The sequence below is a fragment of the Larus michahellis genome, chromosome 1 (genome assembly GCF_964199755.1).
Source record: "Larus michahellis chromosome 1, bLarMic1.1, whole genome shotgun sequence".
Taxonomy (NCBI): Eukaryota; Metazoa; Chordata; class Aves; order Charadriiformes; family Laridae; genus Larus; species Larus michahellis.
In genome coordinates, this window is record NC_133896.1 from 75,030,090 (window position 1) to 75,053,882 (window position 23,793).

Sequence of the window (23,793 nt, forward strand, 5' to 3'; positions counted from 1 at the left end):
TGCATTCTTGGGGCTTTTTGCTTCAAACTTCGTCTAGTTTGGTCCCTTGGACTAAAGTCTCATGAGGGTCAGGTGTACTCCTGTCATATCCCTTTATGATTAGTGTCATCTGAAAGGAATCCACACCAAGTCTGCTCCACAATGTGAACAAAAGCACAATAACTGGGATGATCAGAAGATCAACTTCAAAAGAACAGAGATGCAAGTGCAAGCAGGCACCTGAGTTAAACATCACTGTTAGATAGGATGGAGTCTGAGCGCTGGTCCCCGCTGTGGTCAGCTCAGACCCTTTCACTAACTGACAAAAAAGGCATAAATAAAAAATAACAGAACAAATGCTTCCTACTGTACACAGGCCAGGGGTTTTCAATTCTAATACTCACACTCTTTCTAATAAAAGCATGTTTTGCCCAGTAGATCTGCCACTGAGCAAAGTGTCATTCTATATAACTATATCTGTAAACACTTACATACATATATACACAAAGGGACCGTGACAAAGAGGTTTACTGTAAAGAAAATTATTTAATAAAAGATCGAATTTTAGATTAGTTGAATCAAACAGAGGCATCAACAACAAAAATGTATGGGTCTGATTCTGCTGTCACACAAGCTTCATGACAGCATAGTCACACCATCTTTTACCTTGATTTACAGTCCATCTGTGAGTTAGGATGAATAAGATCAGAGTCAAGCTAAACAAGATATGATGATCTGACACATGTTCATAGACATTTCCAGTAAACCCCACAGGTAATATTGTTTTCCACTTTTAAAATGGCAGCATTAAAAACAATGACATAAAAAGCAATGATAAGGGAGAAAAGACAGGAGAGAGAAGAGAATAATAAGGGAGAAAACACAAGGACAGAGAAGGCGGCAGAGAGGGCATAACGATATTATTTATTTAGCACTGCCACTGTCAGAAAGTCCAAATTTACTTCCAGTTACGATAGTCTCCTTAAAATGAAATACTTACCCCTGGAGTTAAGAACAAGTTGAGATTTTTGTGGAGGAGAACTTGATTCTGAGGATTTCCACGACAGAAATTCTGAAGAAAAGTGTGGGCTAGATTCATAACTTCATTCATCTTTTCATCGCTCTGCAAAAAGAAAAGGCAAACAAAATCAGATGGGTTTACCTAAACATACTTGTTAAAACCACACCAAGTGAATTCAGCCAGGAACAAACCAATTCTGCTGAGCCTTTACAGGGAAGGCAACAGCAACTGATCTAGTTCCCTTCAGAGTCCGTTAGTGGCTGTACCTTACGCTGAATCAACTTGACCATAGGGTGTTACAGGTAAGAGCACAAACTCAAAGTAAGACTTCCTCATGCATGGATGTAATTTCCTAGTTTTAAAAAGCGCTAAGTGGCTTGATTTTTTTTTAAAAAAAAAAGCTCTCTAGCCTGCACTGATTTTAAGCTTTTGAAAAGCTTTGGCTTTTCTATAGCTACATACAGAAACAGATATATGTGTGCGTGCGTGTGTACACCTACACAAATGTATATGTTCATACACATCCTCCCACACAAATATATGTCTAGTTTCATCCCCATTATATATTCCTCTCATCTAGTATTCTAACTATGATTTGATGAACCACCTATACGGACAAGCACTATTTTATTAAAGGTAGCTGAACCCAGTGTCTACATCATAATGTTAGTGGGTAACGCTCAGGAAAACGTAGCCCAGAAGAGGTTTTAACTCCTCTCAGTGCTTCCTATAAGATCTAGAAAGGGGTGCTCTCTAAAAGGCTATCTGGATCATTCATTTGTAGGCTCAATGCCAAAAATGTTATCTTCTGAAAAACTTGCAAGTGGAACTAGGTTAGAGGCTTCCACCACAGAAACAAAGAAATTATTTCAGACTTGATCCTTGAAAGCTTTTTGTCGATCTTACATATCTACAATAGCTCTCACATCAGTACTCAACGGTGGAACCTAGATACACTGCCAAGAGCTCCATTAAATCAATACTTCTTACTGTGAAGTGACTGCAGATCTAAAGTTTGCCTCTTCCAGGAATGGGATGATAGAGCAGTGACATCCAGGTACCCGAGGCAGTAAACACTAAGATCTTAATAAAACCTATTCTGTGCAGGCAGTCATATTTAAACTTAGGCCCAAAGCTCATTATTCTTAAGGTAGAAAATGGCATCGTCATTTCATGTTTGTACCACAGTTGACTGAATTCAGTTTAAAAAAATATTCACACTGATTCTTGGGCCTCTTGAGGCCTTTCCCTTTATTGAGTTCATGTTCTTCACCACTAAAACTATAAGAATAACCTTTTCATAGGGTATCTGCAGAAGGTCCAAGACTACCAAGTGGGCGCCCATATTTTTCAACAATCGCTGCTGTTGATTCCGACATTTTTTATTCTGAACACAAAGTTTGCTGAGTCGAATCAAAATCTATAAATAAAGAAACAAATAAATAAGCAGGCAAGCAAGTAAAGAACCAGACATGACACACAGAAATACATTCTTTCAAAATAATTACTAAACCTACTTATCAAGCAAGTATGTCAAAGCAGATTTCTGACAAATACACCGACCTCTTTAACAATATTGTAGTTATTGCTTTTATTGCTGTCTATCTGGGGTTTTTTGGTCCCATCCTCTATTGGACTCAAAATATTTGACTCCTGTAACAAAGAACACACAACAAGCGGAGATCACTTGCAATTTCCTCAACATGAACTAATTACATTTAATAACAGCAAATGAAGAAGAAGTATTACAGCAGTTCATAGGGAACAGATATAACACAGATAATAAAGGATAAGACTTGTTTATTCTTTATCCACCAGTGCAGTGAGTGAAAAGATTCACATTCAGGTCCTTCCTTTGTTTCAAATTTCCAACATGACTTGAGGCAATTACTCTTCATGATTCTGATCCTCCTAAAAAAGAATACATCCCTAAATCACAGACTAGCTGTCCCAAGGAGTTTAGATACTATGAGAGTAGGGTCCAGAAGTGTATTTCAATAGCCACCACTTGTTGCCAAGATCTCTAATACAGCTGGAAAGATTACAACAAGTCTGTGTATGTGAACATTAAAAAGTTTGTAGAAAGTGCTTAAGACGATCTCTGTAGTTGAGGTAAGTAGGGTGGAGTTCTCGGCAGCACAGGAACAAGTACCACGTGGAAATTAAAGATGTTCCTCCCGTGAAGAGGACACTTCCGTCCTTACTTCTGAATGGTGTAGGAAAGGATTTAAAAACAAATTAAAACCTTATGTTAAACTGGAACATCCAGTCATGACACCGTATGCTCTGGGCCTTGGCTCTTAGAAAGTCCCAGCTGGGTATGATAAATAAGAGAAATCAAGTCAGCAAGTAACTGCCAACACCCACGCACCTTTCCATGCATCTCTCAAACAAAACATGGAAGAACATCTAAACAAATACTGCCACTTAGGATACTGGCAGTGTTGGTTTTTTTTCCTGCTGCCAGCTATGGTAAGCCTTTCTTAACTGGAAACACAAAGAATTGAAAGACTGGACTTTGGATGCTGAAATTATTAAGCATGTAGAAAAACTGTAGCAGATCTCAAGACTGCTTCACAGTATAACCACAAGGATATAAACTAGTGTAATAGCATAAAAAAGAACCAAACAGGTGTGCTTCAGAGTTTCATTGTGTCCTCAAACTTCCTACTGTTTTAGGGAAGAGAATTACGCTAAAACACATAGGTGCACACCAATCTGAATGTTTATACCTCTTGAAACCCCTCTCTGAACTTTCTTAGCTGATGGTGAAGATGAGGAGGTCTATAAATCCCATCTGGTCTTAATTTCCAGTGGGGCAAGAACAGCTGCACCATTTGGCCACGGAAACTGTTTATAACGGTGTCAGCTCCGCTGTTCAGCATGGTCATGTTGATCTATGCAACAACAGTGGATTTGTATTTGTTTAGGTTTGTTAGTATGCATGCTGCCTTCTCTGTAGCCGTTTGAATCAATACTTTGGAAGATATTTCAGGTTCTTTGCTATAATTAACCACCCTCCACTGTTCTGGGACTGTGGGTTAACCAAGATTAATTTACCTGTTACTTTTATCAGCATTCTTCTTCAATCAAAGTAGTTTTATAATCCATGTGAACTATGTGTCTTATCTGGAAGTGCTGATCAGCATTAAACTGTGGAATCTATCCTTTCTCTTAACAAAATAAAAACCTATTTATTGAACCCATAAGAGTATGCAAGGGATGTAGTTATCAAGAGATAATCACACCACTGGGATACCAGAGACATCCACTTGCGTATCTTGCCTCGTTATGCCCCATAATAGACATTCTCTGTCACACTTTTCCATAGGGGACAGGGAGTCATAGAGATCACGCTGAGTAAGGTTCTCGTCTGAGTACCCCACCTTTAGGACATAGTGTTTTCTGAAAAAGACTACTTCCTCTACTCATAAAATTCCCAGGATATCACTCTGCATCAGTCTTAGCATCCTTCCTTTCTACCCCCCAAAATGGAGGCCCAGATTCCAGCATTCAGACCGAGCAGTTCCCTGCCGCTGAAACAGCCTCACTCATCTCAGCAGTTCGGCTGTGCAAGGCACTACTCAGTGTCACACCGGCGCAGTTTTGCCCTCCACAGGCTGTATTTACTTCCCAGGGGAACGAGGGGCGCCCTCAGAAGATTCAGTTCACAATCTCAACCTATATATGATGTTTCAGGAGATGTTTGTTTAAACATTCCCAGAACTCAAGCAAACTGCCACAGACCAGCAAAGGAGGAGAGCAAGGGAATACCAGGCGCTTCAGGGTGCTGAAAGTTCATACTACTTGAAACCGTGCTGAACTTTCTCAGCGGATGGCAAAGATGAGAAGCTCTATAAATGTCACTGCACCGTATTCCAGCTTCACCTGAGAGTCCTTTCACTGAGACGGCCTATTTCTCCTCCTCGGATCTGTGTTCCTGGTGCTACAGGACAAAAGACCACACTTTCCATAGTCCACGATATCTACACAGACTCATAACACCCTTACTAGAGATAACTAAGTAAACAGGCTTTATCTGCTTTTCCCTTGTCAAGCAAGGCTCAGTTATGTGAGATCAATTTCAGCATTTCATCCTCATCCTATATGATGTCTAATTTACATCTGACCTAACTCCAAGCACTCTTTTCCGTAATTCTCATCTCCAATTCTTGTCAAGGTGGTCCTGCATGGATGTAAGATTTGTTGTTCTTCCTGTGGAGAACTCTGGATACTTCATTTAGAAGAACATGGCCTTTTTTCTACAAATCCAATTTCTGGAGTCATATGACTGAAAAAAAAAAAAAGTAAATCCCTAGCCCCCTCAGGTAATGATAGAAAGGTGGAAACAATTACCCAAGAAGACTCAGAAGCCCGAGGGCAAAAAGCTATATTTGATTTTTTAAAACTCTTATGCCAATCTTGCAACGTGCTTTGGCAAGGACAGAAACTTGGGTTTAACGTAAAACTGTTCCGGAACGTAATTCAAGCCCTTGTGCGCACTTTAATGTTGTTTGAGAAAACACTAAGCACAGGCAAATGAGGCATATTCCCTAAAGACCTAGAGGTTCATCCAGCTCAGTACTGAATACCCAGCATCCATTCCAAGAAAGCATAGGATCTTACAGGGATGATTATCTGCTTGAAGCAAGCCACCTGCTTCACACATTGTAGATTATGACCAGCACCTCACCTCTTATATCTGACTTCAGATCTTAGAGAGCGTATTCACTGTCTAAAGTAGTTTTGCCAGGTAAAAATATTTCCTGACTGTTAAAGAATAATCTAACAGGGGAAAAATATAACGGACAAGATTCTGAGCTATTGTAAGATGGCACGGCTCTCATAGAATTACCACCAGATGATCTAACCAGTTGTGCAGATTATATATTACTGTTCTGGTACAATACGCTCTCAGATCTGCCAGAGATAATACTGTGCATCTACTGAAGCACTGCTAATCCATACAGACCCACGGATGCCTCATGGGAAAAAAAAAAAAACACTGAAAATATCCCATTTAGAGATGCTTCTGTTTCAAGCACATTGTTTTGTCTCCTCCTCCTGGAGTTTCTTTGCTATCAGGGCTATCCATAGGAATAAAAAGGATCTTATTACACTTTTAAAATGTATTATAGCTCAAAAACCTTGTAAATATCCTGCAGCAATTCTGTATCTTGTTTTCCCATTACTTTTTCCATTCATTAAATACATAAAGGAACATTTTCACAGAATCACAGAATGGTTTGGGTTGGAAGGGACCTTAAAGATCATCTAGTTCCAACCCCCCTGCCCTGGGCAGGGACACCTCCCACTAGACCAGGCTGCTCAAAGACTCATCCAGCCTGGCCTTGAACACCTCCAGGGATGCGGCATTGACAGTGTCCCTGGGCAACGTGTTCCAGTGCCTCACCACCCTCACAGTAAAGAATTTCTTCCTAATATCTAATCTAAGTCTACCCTCTTTCAGTTTAAAACTGTTATCCCTCATCCTATCACTACACTCCCTGATAAAGAGTCCCTCCCCAGCTTTCCTGTAGGCCCCCTTTAGGTACTGGAAGGCTGCTATAAGGTCTCCTCGGAGCCTTCTCTTCTCCAGGCTGAACAACCCCAACTCTCTCAGCCTGTCTTCATAGGAGAGGTGTTCCAGCCCTCTTATAATCTTCGTGGCCCTCCACTGGACCCATTCCAACAGGTCCATGTCCTTCTTGTGCTGAGGACTCCAGAGCTGGACTTTCTTTCAGGGCTTTACAGACCTGGATTTTTTTTCCTACTAGAGCTATGCTTGAGGAAAGAAAGTAGGAAATCCCACATACTTAAGATCATAAAGTCCAGATTCCTCCCCAGTTCTGACAGCTAAGTTACATCAGAGAAAGAGTAGGACCTACACTGTCCCAGGAAATTAAGATTCTCCCTTGAAGTGTTGGATTTTTCCCTGTATGAAGCCACCTAAAATCTGCTTTTCCACCTGAAAGGCCAAGTCAAAGGTATGTCACAGATACCTGCAAACATCCTGTCTCTTCACAATGGCTCCTACTTTTCCTCATTGCATTGGCTTCAAAATGCTGTATAATCTCCACCTGATGTCCTACTAAGCTTTCCCTGGTGGCTTCCTTGCCCATTTTCTTGCCACCAGAGAAGACTGCCACGGAAGAGAATAAGGGAAGTGCTGTGTCAGAAGTCACAGTTGTTCATTTCTCCTCGCTTCCTCTCATGTAAATGGAAAATTGGGAATAAATATTGGTGTGAAAGCCTGCTCTATCTCCTGTTATGCCACAAAACTCAACCATAGCAACGGTTGCAACACTTTGCATTTTCTTAAAGATTTATACTGGAGTTAGGTATGGACATGAGCACTCAGCTTTCATTGAAAAAAAATAATTAAAAAATACTCAATTACATTTAAAAAAAAAAAAAGGTCAGGTTTTCATGGTTCCAGATTCAAGTTCTAAAGTTTCTCAAATCACAATATATCCTGAGAGTGGGGTATGACACGGGTCAAAAAAAAAAAAAAAAAACAAACCACACACCCAAAAAAACGTTAGTTGGCCTACAAAATCTCAATATTCTTAGGTCAGTCTTATGTTTGCTGAACAGTGGAATTACTTGTGATGTTTGAAAATCTGGGTTTGATTGTGCTCCTCTCCCCTAGTTGCAGGAACAGATACTGCCTACCCCTTTCTTCCAGCAAGTCAACACAACTTCCAACACAGGATCCCTAGATTACTTCTTTGGCCACGGAGATGCCATACACTGAGGCTCGTGCGCTTGCCAGAATGGAAGGCAGCTCTGTGACATACGAGCGCAGTTACTGAAAGCAGCAGGAGAGAATATTGAACACATTGATTAAAGAGGTTTTATTCCCTATTCTCTCTATTCCTAAAGCTCAGCCACAATACTGCACATTCTTGCTTTGCTACTTTGATTAACCAGACCACAAATTTGCAATTGTTCATTAAACTACCCATCAATATTGAAACAATTCTAAGAGTAAAGGCTTTAAACCCACCTCTATTGGCTCTTCTCCCCCTTTGGTTTGATTGTCGCCCACCTCTCCACTCTCATAATTGCTGCTCTTCTCAACCCACAATTCTGATTTTTCTACAGTCAGACGTAGCTGATCAAGATCGGCCTTGATTTGCTTGTAGTTATCAACATCTTGATTAGACACCAGCAACTGAACCTGGAAATACAGAAAATTGTAAAGCTGTTACAGCAGTAGCATCAGCATTTATGCCTGGGCAATTTGCTTGACCGTTTCCATTCTAAGCCCCTCTTTTCAGGTGCTTTATGTAACCTTCCCTATGAAATTGAAACACGGCACACGCAGGCTTTTTAGCCTCCATTCACCAAAAACCTTTAACAGAGCCAGGGACTGTAGTTGCCCAAACCAGGTCAGTTATAACATTTACAACATTCTCTCGCCTTCTTTAATACACTGCGAAACATTTTCAGGACAAGCATGCATTTGCAAGCTCTTAAGTTCTATGCAGAGTTAGCTCTGATGCACTGAATATGATCCTCATGGTATTAAAACAATACAGTTACGTGGTATTAAAGCAATACAGTTAGAAATAGCTTATCCCATCAGCACAGTACTTCACAAGAAAAAAAAAAAGGATGATACGGCAAGGAATCAGGACATACAAAGAAAAGTCAGAATGGCTAGCAACTTTAATGATCACCTACATCACCCTAATCAAATATTGAAAAAGAACTGATTTTAACAGTGTTAGACCAGATTAGAAAAATTTGTTTAAACATAGCTCACAAGCTGACTTTCAGGTTCACGTAACTTCCCACCATCTGAGTGGTGGCCTTTTATTGAGATTAATCTAACTTTTTCTTTTTTCATACTGCTCAAATTATCTGGTTTTTTTTTTCACTGCTATTTGTAGTTCTTGATTTAGCATGATCTACACATTTCCTTTCTTTGTAACGCTCTTCGCTCTACCAAGATTATTAATGAAGATAATATTCCAAAAAACAAACAACAATTCTTTATAGTAAACCAATAAGCACTATTAAGAAATCACACTTATGTAATAGATTAAAGTCACATGGCAGACAAGAACACTGATAGGGACATTCTTTTTAAAAAAAAAAAAAAATCACTACACGCAGGCAAATATTCACTATTTTGTCAGAGAAAGCTTTTGTCATCTTCTCTCTTAGCTTGGTAAAACCTTGTTATTTTAGAGAATTTATGAATGCTGCTCATCCACAGACATTCATATTCCACGTTCTCTACAGTCTTTTTTGTTTATTTGTCAATTAGCATTTTCCGTGCTTTACGAAAACATGTTAAGCTACTCAGTCCTTGCTTACCTGGGAATAACAGCTATTTATGCAACTCACCAGCATGGCCTAACTTTACCAATCTGCTGGGAGGCCATTATGCTACCCTGCAAAAACATTACACAAAAGCTTTCCAGGTCTTTATCATTCATCTGTTTTTAAACAAGAGAAACCTCCACATCTTACATAACGATGAGACAACATGCTATCAAACTCCTGAAATAAGCATCAGATGGTCTTATCAACCTATGTTATATAGGGTTACGTAACCGAGATGTCTCTGTCACCCAGCCCCGTGACATCAGATCTCCCCATCCTAATCCAATGACACATGGAGCATGCACATGCACCGTTATCAAGCAGAAAGAATAAAAGCTGAAAACAGGCTTGGTTCTGTTACTCTCTTCCCGTTATTTGGGATCTCTGGATCACGCAGTGGAGCACAATCCAAAGACACATGAATTAGAACCAGAAACACCACATGAGTAACAAGAGAGCTTTACACCCAGCCTAACTAGCCCTGAAGACAGGAAAGTCCTATTGCGGACAGCGGTACACTGCTTGCAGAACGTGAGCTACTAACTCCGTCTTTGAGACATCACTATATCACGTCTCACTGTGAGATGTCCCAGCTGTCACCACGGACCTACGTTTTCAGTAATGGATGCAATGCCAGAAATAACTCTTTCTGGGTGCACCACTAAAACATACGCTAGCACGTGTGGTCAACTCTACTGAAAAAAAAAAAAAAAAAAATCTCTGCTGAATTTGGACCTCTAAGGAAATAACACTGTCATGCTACAAACAGCAATTTAGGTAAGCAAGCAGCTTTTGGAAAGACTTTCCCCCCAGTCAGTTTCCAGGAATAATGCTACGCCCATCCATACCTGTTTAAATGCTTGTAGAACTTCTGCTCTCTGGCTGAAGTGCTTAAATAGCAGATGCAGAGCACCTGAGAGCAGAGGAGGGTAGTCGTGCATGATGAGGTGAATAAGGACCCGTAAAAAAGTTCTGCCCCCTTCATCATCAAGCTGAACCGCATTCTTCTCCTTTCTGCAACAGAAATGGGGGAAAAAAGGACCAAATAAAGTAAAATAAATAAGAAAAAATAAAAGCTTTTGACATAAATATGCCTTTACACACAATCTTCATTTGACAGAGCTCTCAAAACCAAATCAAATATGCTGCAGGATGGAAACTATAAAGATTACTAACATGTTTTATAAGGACTTCAATCCTACAGTTATATGCTGTTGGAGCAATCTTATAGCAGAATGGACACTACAGAATGAAAGCAAGTATATATGAAATGTGTCAAATGCTGTGATTAAAATTCATATTGCAAAAACATTCACTTATGTCTTGGATAAATTGTGCCAAGTTCATCCACAATCCAAATTAATTGAAGTAAACAGCATTTCATCAGAGATTAATTTCACCCTTTCCTTTTCACTCCTTTGCTTTTCAGCTGCTATTAATAGTTCATTTAAGAAAAAATAAGCTCAAAAATAGTAAGAATTGACAAAAGCATCATATTTCTGGAATCATCTTTATAATCTGGAATGGCAGAAAGCAGATTTACACTTAACATACCAAAGCAGAAATAATGTTTCCAAGAAACCGTTTGGTCTCTCTATTCATTCTAAAGATGCAGATGCCAAGGGCTGTGTGTTGTTTTACATTATGGGAGTTCAGGGAGAGGGCTTGGAGGCATTGCTTGCGCTGGTAAAGATTGAGAACGCATAAGGGATTGAGAGTGGGAAGATCAGAGTGCCCGTATTGCAGATCCATCTCCCTAGCTCCAAGAAAAACGGCCTTGTCTAAATGGAATTCATTTTTACTGGTATAATTATAATAATACCTGTAAAATTAAACCAATATAGTGATAATGGTAGTAACTCTCCAGTGTGGATATTTTTCGTGCTTTTTTTTTTGTTGTTCACAGCATAGCTGAAATCTCTTCCAAAACCGCAAGCATATCTTATAATCTACAGGCCTCTGGTGGTCCAGAAGATCATGGCAAGTGGTCCACAGCTGATTTGAGGAGTCACATGAAAGAGCTTATTGTTGACATAACTTTCTAAGTAAGTTCAACCACAAGGTGCAGTGACAATAGGTTATGGGGTCTGACCTGAGGGTCAACAGTAACCTACAGATCCAAGAAATTTGGGGCTACAGCCAAAAGGCACACCAGAAAAAGGTCTTCCTTTAAAAGCACTTATGTGAGGCATTATAAGATAAATAAATAATTAGTGTGTTTTAGTCCAATGCACCTGTACACCATTCCCCAGCTGCCTTTGGGAACAGGACAAAAACTTTCTGCCAACTCTTTTACAACTAAGAAGGCGGTCATTTCCAGTCCCACAGCCTTCCACACCAACTGGGCTGTTTGCCTGTTTGAAATCCAGGTCTTTTCCGGCACTTTTCTGTCTATCTATAGGTTATGTAATAAGAAACAGCCAAAGGAAGAGAAAGGGGTACGAAAATAAACGCAGAATAAACAGAGATTGTCCATGAGAAATATCAATGTGAACAAACGGATAAACGTAGAGAGGTAAAACTTCAGAGAATATACCTGCCAGCAAACATGGTTTCAGCCTGAGCTGCGATTTCATCTATGTCAGGAACAATTGCTGGGGAAAAAAAAAAAAAAAATTGATATAAAAATTAAAAGCCAGTCATCATTGATTAATCTGCACAGCAAAATGGAACTCTGATCCTCTTTAAAGTAGATTTTATCAAGTAAAGGTCTAATAACGCATTCCTCAAGTAGGCAAAAATTAGTTATCTGCAAGAGTAGTAGGGAAGAAATAGGACATGGGGCAGAGTTAAATTGTGTATTACTATTACCGAGGAAGAGACAAATTGTAGTGATGAACCAGAGCCCCATGATGCTAAGAGCTCTACAAACCACCATTGGTGACCCACAAATGACACAGAATATGAAACTTCCACATTTTTTTGTTAAGATGAGCCAATCCTCCCAAAGCAGACACATGAACTTTAGAATATTTATCATAAAACAAAACATTTACCACACCGTCATGTTGTTTTAGGACAGCTTTAATATACCTTACTACTTAAGACTTTAGTACTCCATAGCCACCCCTCTGTTATACAGCACCTCCAACTAAAGCAATTCTCCCCTGCTTGCGGGTGGTCACACAGACAGCTGTCAGCCTTTTGGGCACTTCTGGGCGCACGGGAATGCTCCCTGGAAAGCCACTCCATTTCTCCCGTGCCACATTCACCTCATTTAAATCTGTCCTCATCCAACCCCAACCATTTTTCCATGATCTACCCTGCCCTACATTAGTCATCATGCAAGATGGGGAAGTACTCTTGTACTCTTTGGGAAGAGTACAAATAAGAGAATAAATTGTCATCGGGAGAAAAAGGAGTCACATTTTTGTTAGGGGAGGACAGGCCAGCAAAAACCTTATTTTTATGGGATTCCTTAAATTTTCCATTTTTCCACAAGCTTTTCAACTTCAAGGGGCATGCATCTTTCTGATGTAGTCGAGTTCATTGTTTGCAGTACTCTACACAGAATTATTTTACATTGCAATACAATAGCGACATTTACCTGAGGCAATCCCTGGTGTGTCAGGTGGGGATGTTGTAGAGCAATCAACATTTTCATTGTTTTCCCCAAACTCTCTCTTATAGATAGACAGCATGTAGGATATTCTATAATCCAGTCTAACACTGAGAATAAACTACAAGAAAAAAAAGTTTTAGATAAGACTTTTCTTCTGCCGTTTGGTAACACGGGTTAGGATTTTTCTGTGGTGGAATATAAGCGATACATGATTATTTTAAGTAAATTATTAAGTAAATTATTTTAAGTATATATGTTCACTACGAAAAAAGAATCCATGACATTCATCAGTTTTCTGTGATTTCTTTCCTCACTCCGACCATCTTGAGACATATTGAACTCTACCCTCTCAGCTGCTGAATACTGAGAAGCGGACTGGGTTTGTCCAGGGGCTCCGGCACACTGCCTTGTCCTCATAGCCTGTGAGCCAGATCAGTACATTCAAACCCACGTTGAAACCAATTATTTTACCTTCCAGCTGGACTTCCAATGCCCCATGAAGATAAGAAGTGGAGTGGGGTTGAGAGTAAAGACGACAGGCTCAAGGCTCACCCTCTCAGATGGCCAACAGCCAAGGGCAGTGTTGCTGCAGTGACTCCAGGCTTCAATGGAGTGAAGCACGAGCCTGGTGGTGTCTTTTGTTACCTTGCTAGGGATCAGCTGAAGATGTGAGGAGCGAATAGCATTTCCTTCATGAACTCCTACTAGTGTTGCCAGCACGCAGCAAAAAAAAAAAACATTTGGCCTTAGAAGCTACCACTGTAATGGCAGCAGAAATCCCCCTCGCTCAACGCTCTGTTTTCTTCTAACTGTTCGTGCCTTTTGTTCCTCAGCTGTGAAATCAGAAACTCCTACAGGAAAATCCTAATTCAAAGCTGGAAGTGCTGGTTTTATATTGGAATAGTGAGGAAAATAACGAGGCTGGAAACATTAGTACCAATTTAAGGAATGACACATAGACATCCAACCCTTCAAGAACTGACTGCCCATCAACTGACTTTCAGTGTTTCCCACGTTTATGCTCCTTGCCCACAGTAAATGCAAGCGTACAATGAGACGGATTTAAGATCATTTAACATATTTTACAATCAGTAAGGATGAAAGCACGTACATTAAGTTATCAAGACTCAGTCAACAGGTGATGACTTAGCAAATGGGGGCAACCTGTTTCTTTGATCTCTAACTGAAGTCAGACAAGCTTTCCAGATGCAGAATACTGTAATAAGATTTGACTAGGACTATACCATCTAAAAGCAAATAAAATCCCAGTTTAAGAAACAATATATTTTCTTTCAAATCTTAGAACAAAAAAAGAAAAAAAATGCAGGTTTATTTTGGTTACAGTTCCCCTATAACTGTACACACAAGATTTTTAAAAATAAAAATTTCCCAAGTCCACGTGGAGTCAACTAAGTCTATCGTGCCTTTGTTTAATTCTGGCTGATGGCAGAATGGAAACTCTTAAGTAATAAAATGCCTTTACTTAAAGGAATAAGAGGATGTATTGAGAATTAAATTATTATAAAGTGAAATGTTTCTTAGAATAGAATAGTTTTAATCACCATTGCACTAACTATGCATGATAATACAATAAATCTAAATTATTCTTACTCGCCTTTTAGGATAATAGCATAGTAATGAAAGGTAAGGTGACTTGAATTAATCTTCCTTCATTGCATATTAAATGAAACTGAATTATTTTGTATTTCTTGTGAACTAAGATCATATATGCATATTCACCGTGAATCACCCAACACACGACTACTTACTAATCTGTAGTAATTTGACCACGTGACTAAACCATAACTAACAAGCCACACATTAAGTAACAAATTAGGCTTAAATGCTCTCCAATCCTGGGTGCTCCTGCACTGCAGCATGCCATGAAAAAGGAAAGGATGAGACAAAATGTGATTCTTTTGCCTGTGAGCAGCCAGGGACTGCACAGGACGCACGTGCTGGTGTCTTAGAATCATTCTCCTAGGCATCAATCAGTAAAGCAAGACAGTATGGAGAGAAACTCAGTCCCAAAACAAATGAAAATGAGAAGCAATACACATGAATGGTATTATTTAGGTGACAGAACTTCATAACACTCTGTCCTTCACTATAAACCTTAAACTAAAGTTGCTCTGGAACCAAAGTATGCAGTATTGAGGATACCGTAACAGGCGTCATCAGTCTTTCAGATGATGAGTAATTAAGGTAATCTAAATCATTTATAAGCACTCAGAACAAATGGAATCCTTCAAAAGTGACAGTGGTACCAACAGACCTGCACAATTTATAGAGAACACTGAAACACTCGTTCAGGGCATAAGTGTTGCAGAAAGTGGGATTTGATATACAGAACCAATGTGTGCCACTTCACTCACTAATAGCACCAAGTGAAAATTCTCTCTCAGGAGGCATCCTAGTGTCATATAACTTGTCAGTTCAACTGGGAGAAAATCATAGTAGACCACAGACTATTCTCAATCTAACAGTGGAAAACTGAAACAGACTTCAAAAGTGCATGGCCTTGCACGACTTCAGTGGGTCTAGGTCCAATTCTGCCCTTCATCAGACTACTGTAACAGAAGAGTCAAATACTAAAGTCAAGCAAGGTACCCCAGTGTAAAATGAGTGTTAATGAGACTGGAAACAGACCCACTGTCTTCAGAAAACATTAGTGAGGTGGACGGAAGAACAAGTTTTTCCTTTTCAGGGTTACAGTAACAGAGTTTCTACAGCATCTACTTCCTTCAAAAGCGAAGTAGGTGTAACAGAGCGAGGACCACAACTGTACAATTGTTCACACAGAGGAGTATTCTTCTGCCTATCAAAGTGTTATTTTTACAATGAACAGCCCACTGAATAGTAAGAATGTAGGTAACAGAACTCGCCACTATGTGAATAAGTAAAGAACTGTAAAATGATTGCTATGTAATATTCCACCAATCATTGTTACCTGCAAAATCTCAATGATTTTCAATTTGGTGTCCATTACGATCACATCTTCACTGTCTGAGGTGCTGGCTTGCTTGCTTGGGTGAAGGCTTGGCTGTACATCAGGGGCACTGATTGGAAATATAGATCCTCTGCTCAGCACCATTTGGGTCATCATCTCTCCTACACCATGGATGGTCCTCATGACATTGTTTCCTATGCATTAAACAAAAACATGTACATATTTGCCATGATTAAAGCTTGCTCGCAAAGCTATATATCACACATACACCCATGTCATCAAACCCCTTTACAGTCTTAACAGGCATATTGAAAAACAAGTCCTCAATTCCTGATCAAATCTCAGGAGAAGGAATTTATTCAAATTACCCAGTGGTTTAGGGACAAATTTTCTACACTGATTTTCCAAGAGATCATTTCTTACAGGTCAACAGATGGAGAAGATGTCAAAATATTTCCACAGCTCTGGTAACATGTTCAAGAAATTGTAAAAAGTAGAGCAAAAGAAACCTTAGTAGTCCACCTAATCCATTCCTTTGTCTGAAGGCATATTACCTACATCTAAGGCCATTTCTGAAAGAGGTTTGTTTAACCTGTTTTAAGAATATTTAAATGTTGTATATGCCACATTATACGGCGTGCCTAGGCAAGCGATTCCAGTACTTGACTATGTTTACGGTTAGAAAACTTGTATTGGTATTTCATTTGTATCATCTGTTGCTGCAATTTATGACCTTGGTTTGCAGACACATGGGAGGAGTTCATTTTCCATGCCTGCTCCCACTGATGTCTTCGCCATGACAACTGGACGTAATATATGTGCTTGACAGTAAGGTTGCTTTTGGCACTGCAGAAGCTGGAAGGAGACTATCCGAGTATCTTACATTTCACACTACGAGAGAGTAAAGGTTTGGGGCTGTGCAAGTTTGATCAATCTCTGTACGCAGTCCAAATGACAGGTCACAAGCCAAAGCCAACCGACTCAACAAGCCAACCATCCCCCTTCAAAAACGTCCCAGGAGAATGGCAGGCGCTGAAGGCTCTCCTGAAGGTCAAACTAGTACCTGTAATCACAGTGCCCTTCGTAAGTTATACCTAGGGGGGAAAAAATTATCTTACACCCATGTGGCAAAAAACTTCATCCAGTCTAGTTGCAATGGTACCTATTACTGATGCCAGCTCAGCAAAATCTAACAAGAAATACCATCTGTCCCCATAGATTATACTGGTCTTTCTTCATAGTGAATTTTGATACGAAAAGCATCTCAGTGCATCGATGACTATCTTCTTCCAAAGGTGGGGAGAAGAAAGAACGAGAGTATCATGCTACCTACCTACATGAATTAGTTTCCTTTCTTGCAAAGCACAGATCTTAATGAATGAAGGAAAGGAAGGGAATGATAGCATCTCTTCACAGAAAGGGTGCCAAGACCTAGGCTACACCAAAGGCAAACAAAAAAAAGGAAGAAATGTAGCTTTGCTGAGGTAAGCCTGAATAGTTCTTGTATGTCTTTTAGTACGCTTTAATCACCATGCAACTGACAAGTTTTACTCGCACTGAAGGGACCCTCTTCCCAGATGATCTGCTGTAAAAAGCCAAAGCTATTTTTCATTTTGTTAGCAATATCCTCCTCTTATGTCCTTCTTTCTTCAATCCATAGAGCTCAGGTACTGTATGCAGGGAAAGAGGATGCCTTCAGCCCCGATTTTAAAAGGAAAACACACAAAGAATTTGCTTTTTCAAAGTGAATGAGGCAGATTAGTGTCACATTTGAGGTCCCATTCAGCATCCAGTCTGGTGTGCAATCGCTCTGAATTGGTCTTTTGAAAATAATACTTCAAGTCCCTACAAAGGGGGGGAAAAAAAATGTATTTCTGACTTTGCATGATGTTAGGGGAAAAAAAGTTAGAAGTCAAACTTAGGGCTAGATCCTCACAATTGGCAGGCACCAAAAGAGCTCCTAACTGAATACTCCAGCATGAAGCAAATAAAATAATTCCAAATACCCTTCTTGCTGCAAAATGAAAATGGAGCATTTTCCTCTCCAATCAAATAAAACAGCTAGGGAATAACAGAGTATGGGTATTAGTTAGGAGTTAGTCACACCGTCTGCCTTTCAGGACCATAAATGAGAAGACTACTTCCTCCGTCTCTAAAAAGAACAGTGAGAGGCCTGATATAACAAAGACTGGGAGGCACTCGGCTAATGTGATGATGGAGCTTATAAAAGCATCTAGGAAACAAAAAGAAATGAGATGACTGCTGTCCTTTCCCCTTACCTGCGGAACACCAGTGCTAAAAGATGGTACAAACCAGTAAGCGGTAGCTATGAAGCTGCTTCCCAACAGCATCAGTAACAAGGACAGACCCTTTGTCCACAACATTCTTTTACTATTGACCTTCATGCAACTGATCTAAACAGCTACAGGCAGGAAAGCAAAGGAGAATTAAGGTGGTACTTATTATCACTGACATTTCAAATTGTATTTCCTTAATGCATAGAAAAGGATTTTAGCGAGAGAAAAGTCTACTTAATTCAGTTTAGCATTTACAGCTGAAATGGGTAGTGACCCAAGACTGCATTATTTCTGTCAATAACAGCAGTGAGACAAGGTGTCACGGGTAAACCCATCTTGGAAAACTTTTTCACTGCCTGCCTGATGCTGACTATTATTTTCAATTAACTCAGAGCAGGCTTGAGGAGAACATTCCCATAGTGAAAACAACACAGCAACTAGAGCAATTCAGCATTCTTTTTAGGAAAGATATTTTAACAACTATATTTTGTAGGGTGATGAAATGTAACCATCTCTTAGGAGTAGATAGCAGTCAACCATCACATTTATGCATAGCAATGAAAGAGATGACTGCGTCTCAACACTGGGAAGAACTGCTCTATTCATTCAAAGAAGCTATGAGGATCATTCATGTACATAAAGAGTGGGCAGTAGCATCTCTTCCAAAAGATCCCCCCGTTATCAGCACTCATGGTGCTCAGTGTTATCTGTCCAGCCTTGGAAGTCCAGACCATGTTAAACATGGACTTAAATCTGTCACTTTCAAACATCAGGGGCCAGCAGCTGTCTTGCTAGTGAGTTGTTTCTTCTCGCTATGCTTTTGTGTTCTCTTGGCTTTAGTACAGTTATCTCAGCAGGAAATGGTATGAGTCTCTGAGGCACGGCATGCAGAAAGGTTACTGCAGCTTAAAAAGTGACTGACTGCGTGTCAGCTAGGCCTGCATCAATGCAAGTCAAAACACAGTGGCTTAATAAGAGAGACTTAAGTTCTTAATACATGTGCACATAATGACTAAAATAACGGAGCTCTGATCTTGGTTACAGCTCTGAAGTGCATCCTGAATACCAATGCCCCAGGAAAAATTAACTAATTGCCTCAGCTAGTTAACTGAGCTAAATCAGGAGAGATAGCAAGTAGATGTGAACCCTGATTACTTTTGTGTGCACTTTGCTAGAGGTAAGTGCAGAGAAGCCTGCGCTGTGCCTTCATGTGGTACTGCCACCCTTAACCTGCTGACCTCCATCATTTGTTGTCTTCTTTGAGGTCAAGGTATTAACATTTATATATGGCTGAGAATGGTGGCAGGGAGAGAACAGTCACTGCGATGTTTTAAGGTGCTAGTGTGTACAACCAACCAGTTCTCTCACCAGCAAACCACTGCAAAAGCGCTCAGAGCTGTGACTGACCAGCAGAGAAAAAGAAGGCAAGGCAATCTCCATGAATCTTCTTCCATTTTTCCAATTTTCCTTTCCTCTCCCTGATTCTTCCTCTCTGCTCCTCCCTCCGCCAACACAAGTCAGATGCCGAGAACCTTTCATAAGCAGTGGACCCATTAGAAATGTCACCTGTTGAACGTACGGTCTCACAAGATTAGCCAATGGAAGAGTGAAATCACTGTATGCACAAGTGGTAATTTAAAGGAGCTGTAGACTGACAGGCACTGAGAGAAGACAATAGAAGAGAACGCTTGTCATGTTTTGAAAAGACAACTGTGCATCTCCTCTTCATTACTTTTTATTACGGCGATCACAACTTCCTAATGGATATCAGTTTCTGTCACAAAACTGTAGTATATAATCTCATACAATTTGGCACGATTGACAACACAGAGGCCTCTCTGAGAAGAAAGGCTTTTCAGAGGAGTCAATTATGGGAAAAAAATAACAACCACCCAAGTAATCGAAACAGTGGATAATTTGACATTTCATTTTCTACATAAACATATTTTCTTGATAAGTCATTTACTGGTTGCAAAAATTCTAAAAGGAGAATATAAAAGTAAACAACAATCTGCTATGTAACGCGGTGTGGCTGGTAAGCGACAAAATACCATATTCAGAAAGAAAAACAACTGTCAAAGGCAGCTGGCAATTCATGCCTTTTCTCCAAATTGTTCCCAGCCAATTGCCACGCAGCATCCTCCGTTTGCTCTCCAGTACCCACCGCATTTTAGGTATTTCACAAACAGCGCAGAGAACTGTGCGGTAGCTGAATGTGAACACACAATGGACAGCCTCAAAGACGGGCAGATGCCCTTACAGTGAGCAGCTCTCTACTCCACACATATCCCCAAGACACAAAGGAACTGACTTGCAGCCTTGTTTATTTACAAATTAACTACGTGCACCTGACTTGGTCCCTACTTGGCAGAGGGACACAGTCTGCTCTTACTAACATTATTGTTCAGTCTTCCTCAACACCGATATAGGAAAGATGGATTCCCCGGACTCAATTTTCAAAACTGCTCAGCCTTATTTAGCTTGAGCAGTTTTCCACAATGCTCATTTCCCTACTCAGAAATTTTAAAAGTGCCTATATTTTCAAAACTATTTTAACTCCCAGCAGCTCTCATTAGGGACTGGAGAAGCTGGACGCTTTAAGTACCTAAATAGGAGCTGACATATGATGGGATCTCCAAGAAATCTGGTGCTTAATGACCAGAGAAGACAAATGTACATGCACCCACTACTCCAACAACTTTGATTAACTTATCCATACAGGCCCAATACGCTCTCCACTCTTGTTAAATAAAGGTGGGGGGATGCGGAGGGAGGGGGAGGAGACAAATTAAGGTTTTGCAAAAATGTGGCATCTCTCACATTGTCTGTGTAATTAACTTACAGAGACAACTCTCTGATGTCATCAAAACTGAGCATGCTTTGACTAGGACACCTGACGCTTCAACTTCTTCCAAACACCTCCTAGAAAAATACTTCCCTTCCAATGTAACAGGTCACAAACCAGAGAGCATGTGCTACCAACATCTGACCTTGTCTCACCTCCTGCCTTGACGTAGGTGCGTTCAACCAGGTTTCAAGATAGTACTTATAACAACAAGTCGCTTTCCTGATGACTGCTGAAACAAAAGCCTCGACCCCAGACGGCCTTGACTTTGTGGATTTCAGTGAGACCTATACTAGTGCTCCACGACAAGCTTCTTGAAGTTTCGGTACCATCTTAAAGCATGCAACACTGCCAATCCTTGGGGATCCTCTGGCAGGGAGCCACATGCGCAGCAATACCTAGTTACCAAGAGGTAAATTAAAAACCCAATGGCAGCTTTAGCTCTACATTTCTTTGCCTTTGTTGATTCGGCTACTTTGCTTCATGCAATTTAATTTTTCTGCGTGAAAAGTTATAGCCATTTTTAAGACATAAAATAACAACACTTCAGTAACTAAAGGAACACATTTTATTTCAAACCCTTTAGAGCGATATATTATTTGCCAGAAGCATTAAGCCTTACAGCTCTGTTTGTGAAAGAGGTATTAATTTTTACAGGTTTTCTACAGAATTTGCTCATAAAGACTGCAGAACCTACCATAAACAGACCAAGAAAGACATTTTATTTCTTCATTAAACCATTTTTCATCGCTCAATAACTAGCTGACCTCAGGTAAGACGCACAGAAAACCTAATGCATGACATTAAGCACAGAAAGTGAGGTCACTTCTACATTTTATACAGCCCTCAGAACTAATAAGGCAAAACAAACAAAAAACCCCACAATATGCAACGCACATGCATTTGCTACCCACCCCCTGAGTGAATCTGGCCACCCCAGCTTCCACTTACCTACAGTATATCCACAAGCTCTCCCTTTTTGCATACAAACTGACTGCTGCCCAGCCATGATGAAACTCCACCACACCTCACCTTCTCCTGACATTCTGCAGGTTCTGTTGTTGTTGCCTATCCCCAAAACCACAAAGCAGTGTCAAAAATACAGCTTTCATGCCACGGACTTTAGATGAAGGGAAAAATACATACGTCAGCATGCTGGCCTTGAAGGCAAAAAGCATCATGGGAATCAAGCCTTCTAGCCGAGTTACATCTGTGAAACAGATATCATAGAATCATAGAATCATAGAATTGTTGAGGTTGGAAGGGACCTTTAAGATCATCGAGTCCAACCTTTAGCCTACCCTGACAAGAGCCACTTCTAAACCATGTCCCTCAGTGCCCCATCTACCCTTTTTTTAAACACCTCCAGAGATGGTGAATCCACCACCTCCCTGGGCAGCCTATTCCAATGTTTAATAACCCTTTCATTGAAAAAATGTCTCCTAATATCTAATCTAAACCTCCCCTGACGTAACTTGAACCCGTTTCCCCTCGTCCTATCACTTGTCACCAGGGAGAAGAGGTCAGCCCCCATCTCTCTACAACCTCCTTTCAGGCAGTTGTAGAGGGTGATAAGGTCTCCCCTCAGCCTCCTCTTCTCCAGGCTAAACAACCCCAGCTCCCTCAGTCGTTCCTCATAAGGTTTGTCCTCCAGGCCCCTCACCAGCTTTGTAGCCCTTCTCTGGACACGCTCCAACACCTCAATGTCCCTCTTGTAGCGAAGGGCCCAAAACTGAACGCAGTACTCGAGGTGGGACCTCACCAGTGCCGAGTACAGGGGGATGATCACTTCCCTAGTCCGGCTCACCACACTATTCCTGATACAGGCCAGGATGCTGTTGGCCTTCTTGGCCACCTGGGCACACTGCTGGCTCATATTCAGCCGGCTGTCAACCAACACTCCCAAGTCCTTTTCTGTCGAGCTGCTTTCAAGCCATTCTGCCCCAATCCTGTAGCACTGCATGGGGTTGTTGTGACCCAAGTGCAGGACCCGGCACTTGGCCTCGATTCTATCGATTTCTAGAAGAGCAATGGTCTCTGGAATCACATTAATGCACAGTTCTCATGATGAGGGAAAGAATAAGGAGGAAAGAGAAATGGTTCATGCCAGAGAATTAAACTCTCAGACTGACCTCCCTTTTGGTCTGACAATATTCTGCACTGAACAGCAGTTGCTTCACTATAGACATCAGTGACTAACACAGCTAACTTTCCTAAGGGTTAAATCTTTTTTCTCTTGTAACCCTGGTTTTTTTTTAATTGTAAATTGCTGGCATAAATTATTGCTCCAGTCTGCCAGGCAGCCACTGCCTCATTAGCTCTGCTAATCAAAGTATACCTCAAGAAGATATTTCAAATTGCTAACTAGACAAAAGAGCAGCTAACAGACACGGATGCAGGACTGAGAAACAATGCGGCCTTTTCTAATAGTCCTGGATGAAATCTGGTCCTTCTTGGTCACAGAGCACCCACAAACACAACAGAAATGGCAGGTCCAAGCTTGTTCTCAAGCCTGTTCTAATAGTGTCTCACTGGTGCTTCTAAGCAGTATGCATCTCTACTTGCAGCCAAGAGGGCTGGAAGAAAACAGCACCTATCTTCTTTCTCAGATGAAGCCAATGGACTAAGCAGACTACCAGGATACATCAAAGGGACAGAAGACTGGACAAGACTCTCCTGACACACTGACATACAAGCATTCCTTTGCAGAGAGATGGTGGCCCACCAGTGCTGAAGTCTTCAGGAGACAGCGAGCACTTCCCCATTCTGACCTCAACCAGGGTCAAATCCTTTTGGCTATAT

At 40.6% G+C, this 23,793-nt stretch overlaps 1 protein-coding gene across 6 annotated transcripts in view; it reads right to left on the bottom strand.

The window, feature by feature from the left end:
• Positions 1 to 23,793, bottom strand: part of ITPR2 (inositol 1,4,5-trisphosphate receptor type 2) — a 277,577-nt gene that overhangs the window by 144,394 nt on the left and 109,390 nt on the right. For 5 of the 6 annotated variants that reach the window (XM_074587404.1, XM_074587414.1, XM_074587395.1 and 2 more), the window contains 8 exons: positions 15,850 to 16,043; positions 12,885 to 13,017; positions 11,874 to 11,931; positions 10,186 to 10,351; positions 8,010 to 8,183; positions 2,564 to 2,653; positions 2,295 to 2,420; positions 980 to 1,102 (listed from right to left, as the gene is read on the bottom strand). In XM_074587404.1, coding sequence (XP_074443505.1) covers positions 980 to 1,102; positions 2,295 to 2,420; positions 2,564 to 2,653; positions 8,010 to 8,183; positions 10,186 to 10,351; positions 11,874 to 11,931; positions 12,885 to 13,017; positions 15,850 to 16,043 — 1,064 coding nt within the window. The remainder of the gene's footprint in view (positions 1 to 979; positions 1,103 to 2,294; positions 2,421 to 2,563; positions 2,654 to 8,009; positions 8,184 to 10,185; positions 10,352 to 11,873; positions 11,932 to 12,884; positions 13,018 to 15,849; positions 16,044 to 23,793) is intronic. The other variant, XM_074587436.1, reaches the window with a different exon arrangement.